General features: G+C 39.7%; 2 protein-coding genes across 2 annotated transcripts; both read left to right on the top strand.

The window, feature by feature from the left end:
- The first annotated feature begins 2033 nt into the window (after window positions 1–2033).
- LOC113172436 (aquaporin-1) lies at window positions 2034–4152 on the top strand. Its single transcript, XM_026375403.2, has 4 exons — window positions 2034–2494; window positions 3097–3258; window positions 3473–3553; window positions 3859–4152. The coding sequence occupies exons 1-4, from the start codon at window positions 2132–2134 to the stop codon at window positions 4036–4038; spliced, it is 786 nt and encodes a 261-aa protein (XP_026231188.1). The 5' UTR covers window positions 2034–2131; the 3' UTR covers window positions 4039–4152.
- A 3394-nt stretch (window positions 4153–7546) lies between these two features.
- On the top strand, window positions 7547–12637 carry LOC113172288 (aquaporin-1). Its single transcript, XM_026375186.1, has 5 exons — window positions 7547–7824; window positions 10314–11066; window positions 11177–11338; window positions 12086–12166; window positions 12263–12637. Exons 2-5 carry the CDS (start codon window positions 10698–10700, stop codon window positions 12455–12457), a joined length of 807 nt encoding a protein of 268 aa, XP_026230971.1. The 5' UTR covers window positions 7547–7824; window positions 10314–10697; the 3' UTR covers window positions 12458–12637.
- The last annotated feature ends 1984 nt before the right edge of the window (window positions 12638–14621 follow it).

Genomic DNA, 14621 nt, shown 5'->3' on the forward strand with positions numbered 1-14621 from the left:
CCTTTTGTTCTTCAACCAAGGATATCATTTGGTCTAAAGCACAAAATGTTCCACAAAAACATACAAATATTGAATATTGCTGATACTTACTGTTTCAGCATGTGGATTCAATGAGTCATTTATTTCTGTTTGCAAAATTACAAAAGAATAATAATGATGGAAACACAGAAACTAAGATTTAATTAATAAGAAATGTCACTCAAGTTATAAAATCGTGACACACCCCTGATGACCATAGAGATAAACAGATTCCTGTAACAAACTCCTTATAACACTGTCATTTGAAGAATGTGATGAACGAGCATGTTTCATGCTACTGGATATTATGTCCTTAAGCAATGTTTTCTGCATTTGCCGCTGTCACTGTCCCGTCACACCCACTGTCCAGAATGGTCAAAATATCAAATGAACCCATTGAACTTGTAAGAGTACAAGCTGGCCAGCTAATTATATAAAAGGTCAGAATTTTAGACAAAACACTTTACCTGAGGACGGGGGCAGCTCTAGGATTTCACCCTTAGGGGGGTTTAGGCCTCACTACTGTATAACATCACTACTGTTGTTAATCTCCATTAGCGTGTTAATGGTGAATTCCATTATGTATTAGCATCAAGCTAATAGGCTTTTTAACTTATGCTTTAATTGTCATTTGACTGAAGATGGGAAACATGTTATACTGTTGTAGATTTATTTAGGTTTTATTTTGTTTGTTTCCATTGTACAGTGTTTTCATTTGGGAGACAAATAAACAGTCTGAACTAGCAACTCTAATCTAATTAGTAATAAGTCTCTGATTTGGTTAAATTCAACTTATTATAAAAAGTAAAAAATATACTTTCAAAAAATGTTGTTAGTTTGATAGTTGATCAGTTTAGGGGGGCTGAAATGAAAGACCCTAAAAAGGGTCTACAACCGCCCCCGCCTGAACTACAACCGATGCTTCGGTGCAGTTACAAAAACGTGCTGTGATGAAAGAATTAATCACAACTTGTACAGTAAACGCAAGATGCTGAGTCAGCTTTATGCATTTCCAGTTGCACTGCAAAATTGCAGGGAATTATGTGTTTGTGTCACATTTGTTTTATTTAAATTGAATAAAATGCAAGCAATATTGAGCACATCACAAATAAAACAAAACAGTCATGTGAGAAAAGGCCATAGAGAAACACATGCACACACCCACAGTAGAAGCACAGTAAATACTTAGACATGTTTTGCATGGTCTCTCTGCTGTTTGTTGTCACACCCCTTTGAGTTGGGGGCCAGGTGCAACAGGCAGCTCATTTCTCAGAGTTGACATTTTAGCTAGTTTAGTTTTTAATACACCTCTTCAGTAGTTGAGTTACAGTTACTAAGTTGTTATTTCTCCACCATCACAGTCGTTATGTGTTCTAATTTGTAATGTGATCATGTGCTAAATTTTTTAACTTGTTTGTGTGGATTGTTGTTCTCACAAGCTTGTACCACTTTATTCCAATTTAGAAAAAAATGCAGTAAATGTAATAATCTTTTTCATGTGAGCTCTCTGGGAGATTTGGTAAAACTGGTGTAAAGGAAGGAAGGAAAGGTAAGACTTGAAATTACTATTTGGGAGTTGTCTGGCTTCTCTCTGGTATTCCCGTATGTGCTAGGAATTTCTGCTTCTCTCCCTTATGTGTTGTCAGTGATTCATTGTGCAACTGAAGCAAAAGTGTGATCTTTTTTTTTATGGTAATGCACAGATGCAAACAAAATTACATTTAAATGCTCATTATTCCCATGAATGTCAGTAAATATTTTCTGACTGAAAAATCACTGTGTGAATAATCAATGTATGATTACAGCTATTTCTAACTCACAGGAAAGTCCAAAGACCAGAAAGTGGTGCACAGGGAGGTACTGGGAGAGGGGCTGGAGGACAGGGAGGAGGAGGAGGGATGGTGAGGGAGCAGAGGGAGGGAAGTGAGAGACCAGTCTTTTGGATTTCTCATTAATTCAGTGTGGCCCTCTCTTTCAGTTTTTTTAAAGACCGCCCACCAACCATTATCAGCCCAGGCCTTATATATGCAGCCTGTTGCTGGTGTTTGTGAATACACACACTTTACAGAGAACCAGCTCAAACCCACGGCCAGACAACCCTTCTGCCATCATCATGAGAGAATTCAAGAGCAAGAACTTCTGGAAGGCCGTTCTGGCCGAGCTGGTTGGCATGACCCTTTTTATTTTCCTCAGCCTCTCTGCAGCCATTGGAAATAAAAACAGCACCAACCCAGACCAGGAGGTGAAGGTGTCGCTCGCATTTGGCTTGGCCATTGCTACACTGGCTCAGAGTTTAGGCCACATCAGTGGAGCTCACCTGAATCCTGCAGTTACCCTTGGGATGCTTGCCAGCTGCCAGATCAGTGTGTTGAAGGCCGTCATGTACATTGTGGCCCAGATGCTTGGCTCAGCCCTGGCCAGCGGCATTGTTTATGGAACACGTCCAAATGGCAATGCAAATCTGGGGCTTAACGCTGTAAGTAAAACCTTTAATACTGTTGCCTACAGAGCATTTTATAATATGCTAGTTAAATGTGGAATGTTTTGAAAATGTAAAGCACAGCAATGTGGGTAAACAATGAGTATTTAAAAAGCCTTTTCTGTCTCAAGTTGACCAGTGAAAACTTTTTTGTGAAGATATATGTGCTAAACTGGCACCGTTTGGTTGTTCTTTATACATTCTGTCATTGCTTAAAATTAAATAGTGATGAAACATGATTAAACCACAGTAATGCAACAGTTGAAAGAAACTGCAGATAAAACAAGCTGTGCCAGCTCTTTGACATATCTCCTCATCTGTTTTGATAAATTTAGGATTTAAAATACTTTGCTGTGAAGGTTTGTTTTTTTTTTTACTTCTGTGTAATATCATCTTCTCACTGTAGGAATCCACCTGCCACAGCTAATTTACCCTGAATAACAATGATCAGGTTTTGGCACTTCAGAGACTGTGCCAAATTGGTGTCAGACTTTCAGGGCAATGCCAGCGATTGCTAATTGGAAGTGGTCATGATGGGAAAGTATCAATCCCAATTCGTAATAATGACAAATTCTTGTTGTTTTGGATTCCTCCCACAGCTCAGTGGTGTTACCCCAAGCCAAGGCGTGGGCATAGAGCTCCTGGCAACATTCCAGCTGGTGCTGTGTGTCATTGCAGTCACTGATAAAAGGCGGCGTGATGTCACTGGTTCAGCACCCTTGGCCATTGGCCTCTCAGTGTGCCTGGGACACTTGGCAGCTGTAAGTTGCACCTAACTACCATCACAAAAGCAGTAAATCTTTATCTAGGATTCAGCACAGCAACAATCTACACACACAGCAAACATGATAGAGCTTTTACTAATGTTGTTGTGGTTTTAGATAGATATCCTTCACCCCTGCCAGACACTATTACACCAGCAGACTGTGAAGCTAAAGATATCCTCTTGTGTTGTCTCTCTGTTGATAATCACAGATCAGCTACACAGGCTGTGGCATCAATCCCGCCCGCTCCTTTGGTCCAGCTTTGATCCTGAACAACTTTGAAAACCACTGGGTATGTCAGAGAGAGAAGTGGACAGGAACTATATGCATGCCTCACATTTTTTTGCCTGCACATTATATGTCAAGCTTAAATAATGTAGTGACTCCATAGGAGGCACATTAATCCATTACTCGTGAATGAAGAAGAAGTTAATCAGTTATGACATTCCTACAATTATGTCAGCTGATATATTAACAAAAGCAAGACTTTTGAACTTGACTTAAATTCTGTTCTTTCTGTCTGTGATAAGGATGGTTCAATAGATTCTTGTGTTTGCACATGGCACAACAGGGACTGATCCGAGTTATCTGTTGCAGGTGTACTGGGTTGGGCCAATGTGCGGTGGTGTAGCAGCAGCTCTCATTTATGATTTCCTGCTGGCCCCCAAATTTGATGACTTTCCTGAACGCATCAAGGTGCTGGTCAGTGGTCCAGTGGGCGATTATGATGTTAATGGAGGCAACGATACTACAACTGTGGAAATGACGTCGAAGTAGCACTGTGCAGTCCCTGCCACTTACAATCAGTGTATATGTCTATACTCCTGTAAAAAAAAAAAAGCTCTTGAATTTAGTAAAGGATGTTAGTTTTTGTGCTTGTTTTGAAAATACCAACAAGGATTGTGGTAACGGGTCACCTTGTGTCTCATTCTAATTCACTCCTTTGCTTGAACCCATGCACAATGTTTTTTATTCAAACAGCTGCTCAGTCGAGGCTGTGAAAATCTTGACAGAGCATTGTTTTGATTTTTTCCCATATCAGTATTCTGTGTTGAGCCATTATTTTGTATACATATTTCTATGTGCTTTTATCACTTTTTATTTCTAGGAAATATATTATGTACACTCTCAATATGTCTTTCTTTTTTAAGTAAATAAAACATTGTTGTTAACTGTTGTTTATTTCTTCTTTGTTATCATGTAGGTACAGATATGGTATCCATTGTTACAGATTTAGAGGTGTTTCTTTCTTGTACTCTTGCAGTCATCTTAAAATGCCCCCAACATTATGGTCAAAGCACACATTTATATATTGTATAACGTCTGTTTTACCAAAACAAATAGCACAATATTAGAAAACTGAAATATCTGAAAGTGTGTTTAGCAAATTGTTTATTTGGATTAAAAAATATAGATTCACCCACGGTCAGATAAACCCTATAGGAGGCCTCAATGCAGACATCTGCTGTTGGGCCCCATGTGTCTCCACCCTCCTACATCTAGATCTCCAGTTTTCTGTGCACTGTGTATGCACCCTGTGGCCTGTTGCCTGGTGCATGATGCATTAACAGAAAAAACAAATGACCTAAAGGAAAAGCCTGTGCGGGAAAGAGAAACCATGTTATTTATAATTTGTTTAACATTCATAGGAACATTTTTATAGTAGACAGGGAGACTATTAGCACAATCTGTTACTGAATTAAAATAATACTAAATTAAACACTAAATTAATAAAAACATGGGTTCAGAACCTATTATCACATCCAAACTAATTAACATTGCACATTGAAGAATTAGCCAAGAGCCGCATGCACTTTCTGAGGAGGCTCAGCTCCTTCTATGTCTGCAGCACCTTGCTGCGCATGTTTTATGAGTCTGTGGTTCCAGTGTCATCTTCTATGCTGTGGTCTGCTGGGGCAATAACATGAAGGTGGCAGACACTAACAGGCTGAACAAACCATTCAGACGGGCTGGCTCTGTTCTGCGGGGTGGAGCTGGACCCTCTACATGTTGTAGCTGAGAGAAGGACAATAATCCTGGACAATATCTTCCATCCACTACACAGTGTGCTGGCTGGACAGAGGAGCACGTTCAGCCAGAGACTGATCAACATTAAGTGCTCCACAGGAGATCCTTTCTACCTGTGGCCATCAATCTTTATCCAATCCTCTCATATATTCTGTATATGTGCTGAGTTTTCTGTATCGATGTTATTCTGTATTTGTGTTAATGTGGATCCTTTTCTTTCTATCTGAGTTAAAAGCAACTGTATCAAGGCAAGACAATGCCTCTGGAGTTAAAAAAAAGTTTATTGAATCTTGAATCTTGAATTAAGCTTACATAAATTAGAAATGCTATCTGATCATGTCAAGAGTTGATTAGAAGACTGTATGGTCCTATAATATTGCATGAGCCTAAAGTTCCAGTTGAGAAGATAGAGGAGTGTATATACCTTGCTCTTCTTATGTGTTTTATCAATGACTGATGTGGGTCTGATGTATACATACAGTAAAGTAACCTACAAACCTGCTCATCTAACACACACTACATTTAATTAAACCTTAGGACACAGGACAACCACTTGTGGTGATTTACGTGTGAGAAGAAATATATTGTGGTCCTGGGTTGTAACATATCCTTCCTATCTGGTGCTGTCTGCCCTGTGTTCTCTTTGTACTTGTACTTGTTACAGCTTTTTACAGCCGGTTGCCGATTGATGGATAGCTTCTCCTGTTCAACAGGTGAAGCTTTCGGTGGCAGTTTGCCAGGGTCCTGAGAGTTTCCCTCTAGCAGACAAGCAAAAGCACATACAGGAGATTCCTGTGACTCACCCTCTCTCTCCCTCTCTTTCACTCACCGATGGGCATCTTGCCAGTGAAGAACTGCAGAGAAAGACTGGATACCTTTTTGCTTTTGACCCTGCAACTTTTTATCCGTTAAGTTTGTAAGTATCAAGCGTCCCTTCTGTTTTCCACACGGGAGCAACGTGTTCTCTCTAGTGAAATGTGGGAATAGCTGCACAGTGGTTTCTAGACGCTAAAAAAGCAAGTGCAAAAATGAAAAGAGTCACCTCCACCACATGCTGGATTTGGTTAGTGTTGAGGGCTTTGCTTTGCTTTTATTAAGAAGCACTTGAGCTATACAGTCATATTTACGCTGCTGAAGTGCTCCTCTGTTGTAGTATTGTTGGGGTGAAGCTCAGAAATATTCCAGCAAGGCAAAGAAATAACTGAAATATTGTCTTGGTTTCAGATTCTGAGCAGAAAGGCCAGAGGTAGTCAACCAAAAAAATGCTTCCTAGCATGATTGTCACAAGATAAAATAGTTGTCACCATGACCTTCCAGAGTTGTACAGTGTCACAGCCCTCTGTGTACTATTTTAGCATCTGATAAGCCGTCTGGCTCGTGCCTCAGTTACTCAAACTGGACTTCCTGGAGCGTTCAGGAAACCCACTATCTCTTTATCCAGCCCCTCAATTTGTGCAGTTTTGCTCAGATGGACTGTCCAACATTGTTGGCCTGAATCTCTGATGTCCTGATTTATCAGTAAATAGCTTTGGCTCTAAATACCAAAGACTGGTAAATATACACACTCACATGCATGAGAGATTTTAATCCTTTCCTGCTGTTCTGGCAACGTGTAGTTCTACCCTTTATTAGTATATTATCCCTCTCAATTGTTCTTTCTTTCCTCTCACCTGCTCATTCACCTGCTTTGTGGCATTAATCCCAACATGTGTCCTTACAGGCAGAATCTAAGGGCAGGCAGTTTCATTCAATAGGACAAACAGATGTTCCAGATTATTCATGTTTTGTTGGTTGCAATTTCAGATGTGCCCACCAATGTGGAGTGAGGTCACCAATGAATAGACACTTTTTCCTGCCAACTGTTTTGTATGAATATCAGCTCACAATTTTATTGGGGCCTTTAAATGTTTGCATTGGCACAGAGCCTGATTCAAAGGAAGCAGCAGTTTTCCAGGAATTTCACAGTCCTCACTTCATAGAGTCTTGAATGGTTTGGTTCAGCTCCTCCTCTCTCTTGTGTGCCTGTTAGATCACAAAGAACTTTTATGTTAATATAGTTATTTAAAAATGTATAGCCTTTGTGAATCACTTCTAGTCCTATGAAGAGTCTATAATGTTTGTAGCAGCTGTATTAATTGACCTGTTTTTGTTTGTAAGTCACCACTTGTTGTTACTCACAACAGATGATGTAATTGTGGGTGGTGACTAAACTCAATGGTTCTAAGAAAAATGAGATGGGAAATATGTGATGGGAAGATAATATGTGATTAGGAGCCTTACTTAAGGAAAAAACTACCACAGCTCAGTAAGAGTTGTTTCCCCAGCAGAAGAACTGTGCCTCTGACTTTAATCTCTGGACTGGATCCTGCATACATTCCTGGAGAGGAGCAGACTTATCCCAACTGGACTTAATTGAGCATCTTTTAGATTATTGTAAATGCAGACTTTTTCTGTGGCTATATTTACTCGTCATTTCCCATATAATTTCATGTTTTTACTTATTTTAAGACACTGGGGGGGCCATGCTTTGAAATAGTAAGTATAATTTTACTTTGCTTACACAACCATCATACATATTGGTTATATACATATTTATTCTACACTTGACTTTTTCCTTTTCTGCATGATTAAGTAGTCTGGGTTCATCTCATAACCTCTAAATCCAGAGTTTCTTCAGGACACCTGCATCTTAATGTTTTTATCCCTCTTAGAGACTTGAGGAATAAATCTGTTAGTCTTTCCATCTGAAAGTCAAGTGCGTTGGTCAAAGTTATTATTTAAACTGACTGTAACATGTCATTCATTAGTCGCTGCAAGGAAACCTCAAGCTTGTCACAGCAGAATGACAACTTTCCCTCAAGGGCAATATAGAGTCATGGCCTGGAGGTGGTGCTGGGGTAGGGGTGGGTCTCATTGCCTCACACTTATCACTCTTCTCTGCTACTGCATTTATTTTATTATTTGTAGTTCACCCTGCCCATTTGACATGTTTTTTGATATCTTACATCTTCCCAATTATGCTATCACCTCTATCCTGCTAATGCCACAGTGTACATCAGAGTTAAAGGTGCAACATGTTTGCAGTGGGGATTTAAATGTTTGCAAACCGTCAAACACATTTCAGCCAGACTTCAATTTCACAATAAAAATTAAAAACCTTTTCACAAAAAAATGCAAGAGATATTTGTCGTGCTTGATAGATTAAGAAGGGAATATGATCCTGTTTTGGGGTAGATCAGTGTTGCCCAAGTCAAACAACAGGTTTCTAATACTTTCTTCCGAAGAGAAGCAGTGTGACCTGCTAACCTGTCAATTCTTTTACACAGAAAAGTCGAATTGGAAACAGGCTTTTTGTGCCATGAATTCAAAAGGGTCCCATTTCCTTCACAGAGGCATGCGACTGAGTTTAACTTCAATGCAGCTGGCTCTGCATGGCACACGCTCAGAATAGAATAAGTAGATTGAGAGAAAGGAAAAACATTAACACAGGCATTCGCTAAATATAATGGGGAAACAGTGTCCTTCACAGACCATGCATGTCCTTGTCAAGTCTCATGTGAGTTATTCAAAATATTCTTAACCAGCAGGATTAAGATAAGACACTGCTTTGTTCAATTCCTGAGTCAATTTTAAAATACAAAATAATGACAATTGGCTCAAGCGTGGAATGAAATATGTATCAAGCCTTATTAATACTTGCTCTTTTCCTTTATTTTACAAAAAAATATTTAGATTTAATTTTTCTGCAGTTCAGTTAACATTTCTTTGGTGTGGTCTTAAACAACAAAATCAAAAAGCCACAGAACAGTGGCATTCTTGAGCTACCGAGCATGACCTCCATGTCACCTGCCCTGTTTAGTACTTTTCCAGTTTCACCTTCAGTACTTTTCCAGTTTTACAGAAGGTGAAACTGGAAAAGTACTGAACAGGTCAGGTGACATGGAGGTCATTCTCTTGTTTTGAGGTTTGTCCCCAACGCGTATCTCTCAGCTCTTTCTAATTAGATTTGATTCTAGAAAGTCGCATACTTGATGAATGCAGGCGAACGTTGCACACAGCGCTTTGAGCTGGCTGTTTTGAGTATCATTAAAATAAAATTAGAGTGGCAATGCCAGAAAAAAATACTATTTCTCTTTAGACATTACCACATTAGCTCAGTGTATTGGTCACTTTAGCAGCATCCTCCTGAATCCTGCCTCCTGGCCAACTGCCAGATGAGTGTCCTCAGACTCTTTTACTGCATAACAGATTTGGGGAGCAGTGACTGACACAGCCATTGTGTATGGAATTAGGCCAGAAACCACAGATTCACTTGGTGTTAACAAGGTATGGTGGAATCCATGTGCTTCCAATCTTTAAATAAGGAGTAATGAATAAATGACATTTAGCACTCAGATTGAGTGGCATTTAGAGAATTGCCTCCAACCTGATATAGTTTAGGCCAGACGCTTGTCAAAGGTCCTGTGTCCTAATCTTTAACACGTCCACATTTGTTAACTGCTGGTGATGAATTGTTCATTGTTATTGCCAGATTAATATGTTCATGCTTTAAAAGGAAGGCCTACTCTCTTTCGGGAGTGTTAATAGGATGAATGCGTGTGCTGTCCTCTGCAGCAATTACAGTACATACTCAAGACATGGATCAGCCGTCATTTTGTACCAGAATGTTTTGTCCCATTTCAGATTTGGAAGGGTTTAATAATAATTAAAGGTTTATCAGTAGATGGAGAGTGTAAAGAAGTGATTTTTCCCCTATTTACTGGCTGTAAATCAGACTTGCATGTCAAGCTCTGATGTAGACTAAAGAGGCAGGTGGTGTTTTCCCTCTGATATGATTTACAGATCAGCTACACAGGATGCACCATCAACTCAGCTCAATCCTTTGGGCCTGCAATTATACAGAAGTCTTTTGATGATCATCGGCTACGTACAGTGGAACCATAAATAAGATATTTTGCAGGTGTTGGACACATGCGTCATTTCTATTGAAACAGGGGCATGTCTGTCCTGTTATTGTTTTTCAGGTGTACTGGGAAGGACCAGTGAGTGCTGCTATGGTGGCAGCTATTCTCTATGCTGTAATTATCTACTGGCACCAAGAGATGAGTCCTTCAGTGAAAAAAAAAATCACCCCTGTTCTGCTTTGGCTCAACATTAGAAAATTTCATTTCAGAGCCTCTTCTGAAGGTTGTTATAGAAGTAGCAGTACATACTGCATATTTGGATCAAATAAAATGCTTTTTCAGCTTAAGACGCCTTCGACGTCTTCTCTTTGACACTCAAACGTGTGAAGTGCAGTTCATCTTTTTCCTGGTTCGTCTTTTTTCTCCTCCCCTGTCCACACAAACCTCTTCACTATAAATACTGAAGTGTCTACATGTTGGTTTGCAAGCTAATTTAAAGCAGAGATGACAGAAATAAAATCCTGGGAGTTTTGGAGAGCTGTGGCCGCAGAATTTGTTGGTATGTTACTGTTTATATTTATTGGCTTATCAGCTATCATTGGAAAAAATCAGAATGGTGTTTCAGGGGAGAATGTTGCTCAGGAGCTAAAGGTCTCTCTGGCCTTTGCACTGGCGATTGCCACACTGGTTCAGAGTTTGGGGCACATCAGTGGAGCGCACCTGAACCCTGCGGTCTCTCTGGGCCTGTTGACCAGCTGTCAGATCAGCGCCTTCAGATGTGTGTGCTACATCCTGGCTCAGATGCTTGGGTCAGTTGCTGCAAGTGCTATTGTAAATGGATTTAGACGCAAAGGATCCCTTGGGGTTAACGCGGTAAACAGTTGTTCTTACTTTTTCACTTACATCTCACAAGTCACTTACTGTGTTCTCAAAACAATTTGGTTTGTCACTTTGTTTTTTTTGTTGATAATTATCTTTTGCAGCTAAATAATGTGACTGCTGGACAAGGCTTTGTCATCGAGTTCCTTGCCACCCTTCAGCTGGTTCTCTGCGTGTTAGCAGTGACTGACAAGCGACAGCGGGATGTTAAAGGCTTTGCACCGCTGGCTATCGGCCTGTCAGTGGGACTTGGGCATTTTGCAGCTGTAAGTGAATCGCAGCTCTATATTCTGTTGATCCTGTGGGTGAATGTAACAGCAGCTTTGACATTGCTTGAATTTTGGGTGAAAATAGTGGTAATTTTGTGAGGAATCCTTGTTCCAAAGCGTTTATGCATGTTCATCATTTTTATGATGCCCTCTGCAGTTTTGTAAAGTAGATCCTGTTCAGTCACCGTTGGTGAGGAGCTACTGTTTCTCTTGGCCAACACAGTTTTCCTGTCTTTAAAAGGTGGATGTCATGATTCAAGACTTTTCCTCCCTGCTACAGTACATTACATAATTTTACAGTGTGCAGCCTGTAGTCTAGGAAGTAGGTGCAGTAAATCACAACTGCAAATGGCAGCGACACAAGTGTCATATAAAGTTCAACATAAATTAGCAGCATGTGTCAATTTTATTAAAAGTGGGTTTTCCTGGCAACATAAGGCAACTTGCAAAGTACAAAGAGGTCACTGCTTAGTAAACTGCACTGTTTGCACTGTTGGCAAAACTAACATCAATGATGTGACAATGCAAGGAGGTCACCATTAGGCTCTTACCAAGAGCAACTTCCAGAAAAAATATTTAAAAACGAATATATTCAAACAACACCTAAAGGTCTGAACTAGACTTCTTGCAGAGATGGCACATTTCAATATTTTTGTTGTCCTCTCACATTATATGTTTTAAAAATAATCACGTAAAAACGAATTTGTTGAATAACCAGTCCACTTTATGTGTTTTCATTTGCAGATAAGCTTCACTGGATGTGGCATCAATCCTGCTCGCTCCTTTGGTCCAGCGCTGATACGCAGTCAAATGAACGACCACTGGGTAATGTCAACAGACAGGTTGAAGCTTTTCATCTCAAATCCCGGTTGTATCCATTTCCATCAAGCCAAATGGAGCTGATCTCTGCTTTCACCCCAGGTTTACTGGCTGGGGCCGATGTGTGGAGGCATAGCGGCAGCTCTTATCTATGATTTCCTTCTGTATCCACGAAAACCAAACTTCAGAACACGCTGGTACGTTCTGGTACATGGGCCAGAAGATGAAGACCCTGCAACTGAAGTGACTGAAGAAGACGGCGCCCACCCAGGGTCGCCTCTGTGGCCAAAACACTGAATAACATGGGTCAGCATTCTTTGTCTCAGCACATACATAAAAATAACAGATGCTTTACTCTAAGGCTTTAAAACATCCTTTGATTATATTTTTTTATTTTAGATTGAGATGATTATATGATTGTCTTATTAACATGTTTTAACCAGTGAATATCATTCAATAAAGTTCCCTTTTCATTCAGTTTCAGTGCTTTTGTTTGACACAATTGTACTGTAAAAAGCAAAGTTCAAAGTAAGGTCAACATGTCCTTGTTCATTTACGCTGTTACTATGATGTGATAATGTGTCACAGAGTGTGTACTGTATTTTTATACTCAAGGTGTTTGGCACCACTCCTACAATCAGTGTAGTAAAACAACACGAGGATGTGGATCAGGTAATTGCACATCAAACGAACTTTACATTCTTTATCAGAAAATGCATGATTAGGACAAGATGTGGACATCATGGAGATTTCCTGTTTGGCTGTCTCACAGGAATGTCCTTTCTCCATCTACACACATGGCCCCCTGACATCCTGTTTTTTGGTTTTGTATTCAGTGGTCCTCACTCTGTGGTTGGTTGCACATCCCCGTGTTGAGCATTCCCATTATTCTGCTCTGTGTGAGATATCATTAACAAAATGTCCATGTCCCTGAGTATTTCACTATGTCCTGTGAGGGAGTAAAGACGTGCATTTTGTTGTATTCTCAAGACCAGGTTTCACATATTGCCACGAACAGGTGACATTAAAATAACACTTATTTATACATTAAGCATCAGATACAAGTGTGTGAATAGGGAGGAGATACTATAAGGATGTACACACCCTGAAATAAATCACTTATATACAATATATACTACTTATATACAGCTCAAGAACTAAAATATGTATCCACTATCAGTCTAAATATCATTCTCCATGGGTCTCCTCCCTGCAAGAATGAATATTGCTCTGTTCTGGTGTATGTTACTCCAATTCTGTCAGTTTGGTTCCTCACACACATTGCTCAGGTTCACTGTGTTTTTTTTTATGTATCCATGAAAAATAACAGTGCTGATGGGCTTATCTAACTTATATGACATGACACTGATGGAATCTCAGAGGGCGCACATGTGACGGCGGCCAATCCAAAATCTTCTTCCTTTGTGTGTTTAACCTCGAAGGTCAAAGCATTGTGTTTTGCCTCTTGTTTTGAAGTTTGTCCCCAACAACATGGACAATGCTCTTTTTGTTGCCCCTCAGTCATTTGTCTGAGAGTGTCCTTCATCAAATGATTTGGCTCTCACGTTGAGCTTGATTGTTCCATGGTTTGGCCTCGGAGGCGGTTCGGTGGTGCTCTCATTATATTTATCTAGACAAAATAAACAAGTGGGAATTGAAGCTGTATTGAAGAATTTACTATTCCATCACAAAGCTTAACTTGATTTGTAACTGTTCTTAGAATGACAAGATCACATTATAATATTCAAACACACAGTATGACACCCTTTTCCTTTATTTGACTTGACAGAAGAGTAACACATCAGACGAATGGGCAATACTCGATATGTTTTTGTTGTCAACAAAAATGAAAAACTTTAAATCATAAGTTATGCGATCTCACTGACTACTGTGTATAGTCAAAGTCTGGTAAACAGTGGTTCCCTCTATGCCACATACTTCAGTAGTTGTACAAAAACGATTAAAAACCCATTAATGAGTCACTGTTGAACTGAGTGACATTTTCCTTCATTTTGATCCGTAGGGACACTAGAGGTCAGACATACTTACATAATCATAAGCAGCATGTTCTCACTAGACTTAAAGACTTCTGTGGCCAAAAATAGTTCCTAACATATGTTGTTTATTGCTGAATAATGTATGCTGAGATGTATGCTATACAGTTTTAAAAAGTTCTGTCACTTTTGTGACCTTAAGGGTGAATGTAATTAGTAAGAACAAATGGACCTGGGTCTCAACAACAGTGTTGAAAAGTGAGAAAGTACGGGGAGAGAAATGGACTAATGGATTGTTGGTTTTGGTCTTTTCGTGAAATTAGGTGTCAGGAAAAACATATTGGACATTGCCTGCTATAACCTTAACCATCCACTGTTTTTTATTCATTTTTTCTTAGTACATGAAGAGTAACATCTCCAACATGAGCACTACTCGCATGTAACCTTAATCTTATCCACCCACTAGA

This window comes from Anabas testudineus, chromosome 17, assembly GCF_900324465.2.
Source record: "Anabas testudineus chromosome 17, fAnaTes1.2, whole genome shotgun sequence".
Classification (NCBI taxonomy): Eukaryota; Metazoa; Chordata; class Actinopteri; order Anabantiformes; family Anabantidae; genus Anabas; species Anabas testudineus.

Excerpts from the sequence above, each read along its gene's own strand:
- LOC113172436 (XM_026375403.2), top strand. The coding sequence starts at position 2,132 with ATGAGAGAATTCAAGAGCAAGAACTTCTGGAAGGCCGTTCTGGCCGAG. Across the intron at positions 3,259-3,472 it reads GCCTGGGACACTTGGCAGCT|ATCAGCTACACAGGCTGTGG; the intron begins GTAAGTTGCACC and ends TGATAATCACAG. Across the intron at positions 3,554-3,858 it reads ACAACTTTGAAAACCACTGG|GTGTACTGGGTTGGGCCAAT; the intron begins GTATGTCAGAGA and ends TATCTGTTGCAG.
- LOC113172288 (XM_026375186.1), top strand. The coding sequence starts at position 10,698 with ATGACAGAAATAAAATCCTGGGAGTTTTGGAGAGCTGTGGCCGCAGAA. Across the intron at positions 11,067-11,176 it reads GATCCCTTGGGGTTAACGCG|CTAAATAATGTGACTGCTGG; the intron begins GTAAACAGTTGT and ends TATCTTTTGCAG. Across the intron at positions 11,339-12,085 it reads GACTTGGGCATTTTGCAGCT|ATAAGCTTCACTGGATGTGG; the intron begins GTAAGTGAATCG and ends TTTCATTTGCAG.